Here is a 5,279-nt window from a genome sequence, read left to right as displayed (position 1 = left end):
ACTTCCATCTTTAAATTTCTTCTTTAAAAAAACCAAGTCAAAATTTAAAAACTAAAATAGTAGTTTTTAAAATTTTGTTTTTGTTTTTAAAATTTGACGAAAAATTTAACCATTATAGTAAAGAAAGACACAAATGATGGTAAGAAATAGGGAAGAAATTGATTTAATTTTAAAAATAGAAAATAAAAAACAAAATGATTACGAGATGATGCATTAATTTTCAAAGTTTGAATTGGTATATATATAAAATAAAATAAAATAAATAGAAAGAGAAATTAGGGCGAGAAAGCAAACGTGGTGTGACAGAGAGAAGCTCCACCTTTTGCTATTTAATAACCAAACACACAAAAAACAAACTCTTAAAACAAAAACCCATTCCCATATTACCAAATACCAAAATACAATATTACATTAAAATTCACTTTTCAATTCCAATTCCCAAATAATTCCATTCCCTCCGCCGCCTCCTCCCTTCACCCCCTTCCCGCCGGCGACTATGCAGCCCTGTAGCAGAGAAATGCAAACCCTCAACTCTCTCTTAAACCACTCCCAAATCTCCCTCCAAGACCTCCACGCCGACCCCCACCACCACAACGCCCACCATTTGAATCCACCACCACCACAGATCCCACCGTCTCACCTCCATCATTTCGATCCCTCCGCCGCCGCCGCCTCCCACGACGACTTCCTCGAGCAAATGCTCAACACAATCCCTTCCTGTTCTTGGCCTGACCTCAACCCTTCTTCAAACCCTAAATCCCCTTGGGATCTTAACCCCATCAATAAACCTTCCAGAGATATCTCCGACGATCCTCACCAGAATCACATCACTGCCACTTCTCCCGCAGCCAAAGCCGCCGTTATGCTCCAACAACAGCTTCTCTTGTCCAGAGGAATCTCCGGTTCTGCCGGAAATGGCGTCGCGGACCATGGCCTCCCTCCTATGCCTCTCTCCCTTGGAAATGCCGACTTGGACCGCTCCCAAAACGACGTCGTCGATGGATCCTGCTTCCGTCCACCGAACTCGGTTGGTTCCGTTATGGATCTGTCAATTCCTCGCCGGTGGATTCCAATTTTAACTCTGTTTTTTGGGCTCTTTTTTTCCTCAGGGAGGTTCTCTTCAATCGCATAGTTTCGGAGCTCCGGGAAACGTTATGAATCAAACTCCGGGAGGTGGGTCTGCCGGAGTTTCTCAATCTCAGCCGAAACAGAAGGTCAGAGCTCGCAGAGGCCAAGCCACTGACCCCCACAGTATCGCCGAAAGGGTAAAACTAAAATTCTCCCATTATTATTCAAATCTTCAACTCTCTGTTTTATTAAACCCCATTAAATCATCTTCTTCATTGAATCATTCTCTGCATTTTCCATTCCATTTTCTCACGTTTTCTTAGGAACCAAACAGAAACAAAATTAGGGTCTTCATTTATTAATCGCAAGAAACCGATGATTATAAATTTGTGTCGTTTGTACAGCTTCGAAGAGAGAGAATTGCAGAGAGAATGAAAGCCCTGCAAGAACTCGTTCCCAATGCAAACAAGGTCAGTTTCTTCCTTCATCTTCTTCACAGAATCACATCTTCCATTTTCTTTTTTAAATTAATCTATTTATTCATCCCAATTTGTTTTTTTTTTAAATAAAAATGGGAGTCCGGAGTGTAGCATCTCCCAGCCTCTCTCTGCAAGAGTGTAACCGCCGGTCAGTTTTGTACCTGCTTCGTAATAAAACCAAATGGTCAGGGGCAATATAGTCATTAGACTTCCGGTGAGAAACTAATCTCACGGAAATTCCGGGACACGTGTCGTTAGTATAACAAGACAGTTACTAACACAATCACGAACATGTAAATATCAGTAACTCATCTTTTTTTTCTTTTTTTTCTTTTTTTTTTTTTGAAAAAAAGGGTATATTATCGTACTTAGAAATAAGTAGAGAGCTGGAAAATGGAATATTTAGGTGGTATTAATTAGTAATATATGGGATGAGGGGATTAAATAGCAAAATTAATAAATTGAATTTAATAGAGAAATTATTGATTGAATCAAAATAAAAATGAAATGAATCTGAAAGGGCTTTGGAATTTCAGACAGATAAAGCTTCAATGCTTGATGAGATCATCGACTACGTTAAATTTCTCCAGCTCCAAGTCAAGGTATGACTCTAATCCTAACCACTTATATTATTTTTATTTTATTCTAATTATTAAATTTTATTTAAATAATTAAAAGAAAAAAGATTCCCTGGATGGGGTTATTAATTTTTTTTAATTTTTTTGGTTATTTTATTTGGTGTAGGTACTGAGCATGAGCAGGTTGGGGGGTGCAGCTGCTGTGGCTCCTCTCGTCGCTGACGTCTCCTCTGAGGTAAAAAAATTGTTCGCCATCTAGATTTTGTTTTATGTTCGGTTTCTAACTTATTCTAACTTTTGTGAATCAAATAGTGTAAATTCTAAAACAATATTTTTATATTTTTATTGTATCCAAAATTTAAATTTTAAAATTTAAAATGTACAATTATATTAAATAATGTTAAAAGCATTTAGAAATAGAGTAGATGTGATATTACAAATTCAAATTCAATTTTTTAAAAACTAAAATATCTATTAGTAATATAATATAAGGTTAAATTTCAAATTTGGTCCCTGGATAAAGTTAAAAATTAGTTCGTATGGTTTTAAAATTTAGATTTTAGTTCTTTTGATTTGATTGAACTTCACAGTCTTTATAGTTTGTTGAGTCTATTTACGAAGCTTTTAAAATTATAGAGACAAAAATTTTAATTTATCCTATAAATTATATATTATTACAAAATAATAATTTTACAATTTCTTTTAACATAAAACACATGTTCATAAATAAATTAATAAATTTTATTATCAACTAATTTTTAATGGGTAATTATAACTAGTTTGCAATTATTTAAATTAACATTCGATTTCTGAATTCTGCTATCAAACACATAGTTGAGAAAATGAAATACAACTCTGTTTTTATTTAATTTCTTGTTTTCAAATTTCTGTTTTCAGATCATCTATCAAACAAGTCCTAAACTACTTTTTTTTTTCTCTTTGAGTGGGTAAATATGAAAAGAAAGTTTTATAATTATTTAAATCATAACTATTTTATTTTTGTTTTTAGTTTTTAAAAATTAAGGCTATTTTCTCACTCTTTTTTACTATGATTTGCATCCTTTTAAAGGGTGAATTCTTAGTCGAATCTAAAAAATAAAAACAAGTTTTTAATTTCTTTTTAGTTTTTCAAATTTTAGAATTGGAAGGTGGAAACTGTGTTTATAGACTTAATTTTCAAGGGAAAGAAAACAAATGATCACAAAAAGGACCTAGTTTTTGTTTTTAGATTTTGAAAATTAAGTCTATAAATATTTATTCCACATCTAGATTATCAATCTACTTTTTATCACGTGTTTCAAAAAACTAGTCAAATTAAAAAAAATTTAAAAAACATGTTTTTCTCTTGAAATTAGAATTTAATCCTTATACTAATGATGGAGTATGAAATTAAAAAGAAATAAATTTAACTTTCAATGACGGAAAAAAAAACGAAAAGCAAATTTGGTGATGGTGATTTATAAATTTAATTTTGTAAGAGAATAAATCAATTTGAACTCTACACTTTCAATTTAACCAAAATTTCGCCTAATTTAGATAAGAATCAACTTTCTTATAAGTTTTGCACTATAAATATTGTTAAAAATTCTTCTTAAAAATAAATTTCTAGAGAAAACGAAACTACAATTTTTTTTAAAAAAAATATATATAATTTTCGGAAAGGTCATTTAACGAATAATAAAATTAAACTAATGGATTTTTAGATTGTTGTGTAAAATTAGTTTTTTTTTAAAAAGGAAAAAGGAATTTAGGGATTAAGTTTATAAGGTGGATGAGGCGGCCAAAAAAATTCCTTTAACAGAAGACGACAAAAGGAAAAGTGTAGCACGCGTGCGAAAACCTTTTATCAGCTTTTGGTTTGCCTGTCCTTTTCCTTCAAATAATATTTCATATGTAATTATTTGGTTATTGGTAAAAAAAAAAAAAAATTAAAAAAAAAAAACAAAAACATAAAAACGTAAAAACGTTGTCGTTTCAGGGGGGCGGTGAGTGTATGCAAGGGAGTGGGGCCCAAACTAGCCGGAATTCAAACAATGGCAACGGCGGAAACCAAACGGCGTCGTCGAACGACAGCATGACGGTGACGGAGCAGCAAGTGGCGAAGCTGATGGAGAAAGATATGGGATCGGCGATGCAGTATTTGCAAGGGAAAGGGCTCTGTCTTATGCCGATCTCTCTGGCCACGGCTATATCAACGTCCACGTGTCACTCCAGGAACCCTTTGATCAACAGCGGCGGTAGTAGTCAGCTTCCGGTGATGGCATCGAACGGCGAAGGGCCATCGTCGCCGAGTATGTCGGTGCTGACTGTGCAGTCGACGAGTATGGGGAATGGCTCCGTTAAAGACGCCGCCTCCGTATCAAAGCCGTGAAGACGGCGGCGCGTGGTGGATTGACTTTTTGTTTAAAAAGAAAAGAAAAGAAAAAGGAGTCAACCATTGTAGAAGTCTACGAAACTAAGGCAGTCTTATAATACGGCGCCGTATTCTCGTGGACTTCTATTTGGCCTACAAACCCTAACCTAAAAGCAAAAACCCTAAAAAGGCAAAGGCACCTCCTTCTGACATCAAAAGCCTTTTTTCTTTTTTTCTTTTTTTCTTTTTTGCTTTTTATGGGTTTAATTATAGCAATTTTTGGTAATTGCTTAATTTTCTTAGCTTAACCAACCAACCCATATTTTCCTATTTTTACATTACAAATGTCCTTTTTTTTTTTTTTCCTTTTAATTTTAGTTCTCTTCTACTACTTGTACTTGACTCAATGGTTTGTGTTCTAATTCAGTAATTAATTACTAATTTAACTAGATAGAGTTGTTTACAAGGCATCATGTCTTCCTTTATTGGGTTTAAGTTTAATATCATAATTAAAGTTAAGGTTGGATGGGTTTAGACGTTATTCTTTTTTAGTAATAAAATCAAATCAGTTTTTTTGCTTTACTCATCATCATTATTATTATCCAAGAGTTTTAAGGAGGAATACAAGCATTCTTTTAAAATAATATTTTTATGAAGTCAAAATTTTATTGTGAATAAAAATGTCAATAATAATACTTGTAATAGTTGATTTTTTTCCATAGTTTTATGCTTTTTTCAATTTCTTTCTCTTTTCTTAGAGTTGAAATTTCATATGGCAGTTTGATTTCGAAAAGGATGATT

At 33.2% G+C, this 5,279-nt stretch overlaps 1 protein-coding gene across 1 annotated transcript; it reads left to right on the top strand.

The window, feature by feature from the left end:
• Positions 1 to 271: 271 nt before the first annotated feature.
• LOC150031367 (bHLH transcription factor RHL1-like) lies at positions 272 to 4,944 on the top strand. Its single transcript, XM_090309067.1, has 6 exons — positions 272 to 1,027; positions 1,110 to 1,265; positions 1,473 to 1,538; positions 2,084 to 2,149; positions 2,292 to 2,360; positions 4,104 to 4,944. Exons 1-6 carry the CDS (start codon positions 497 to 499, stop codon positions 4,494 to 4,496), a joined length of 1,281 nt encoding a protein of 426 aa, XP_090165193.1. The 5' UTR covers positions 272 to 496; the 3' UTR covers positions 4,497 to 4,944.
• Positions 4,945 to 5,279: the final 335 nt, after the last annotated feature.

This window comes from Benincasa hispida, unplaced genomic scaffold (genome assembly GCF_027475165.1).
Source record: "Benincasa hispida cultivar pf3 unplaced genomic scaffold, pf3_genome.v1.1 HicScf1275, whole genome shotgun sequence".
Taxonomy (NCBI): Eukaryota; Viridiplantae; Streptophyta; class Magnoliopsida; order Cucurbitales; family Cucurbitaceae; genus Benincasa; species Benincasa hispida.
The sequence above is the reverse complement of the archived record's forward strand: the minus strand, read 5'-3'. Positions and strand labels throughout refer to the sequence as shown.

What these genes read in the sequence shown, in the direction of transcription:
- LOC150031367 (XM_090309067.1), top strand. Translation starts at nt 497, where the DNA reads ATGCAGCCCTGTAGCAGAGAAATGCAAACCCTCAACTCTCTCTTAAAC. An exon ending in TCGTTCCCAATGCAAACAAG is followed by an intron (nt 1,539 to 2,083) that starts GTCAGTTTCTTC and finishes TTGGAATTTCAG; the next exon opens with ACAGATAAAGCTTCAATGCT. An exon ending in TCGCTGACGTCTCCTCTGAG is followed by an intron (nt 2,361 to 4,103) that starts GTAAAAAAATTG and finishes TTGTCGTTTCAG; the next exon opens with GGGGGCGGTGAGTGTATGCA.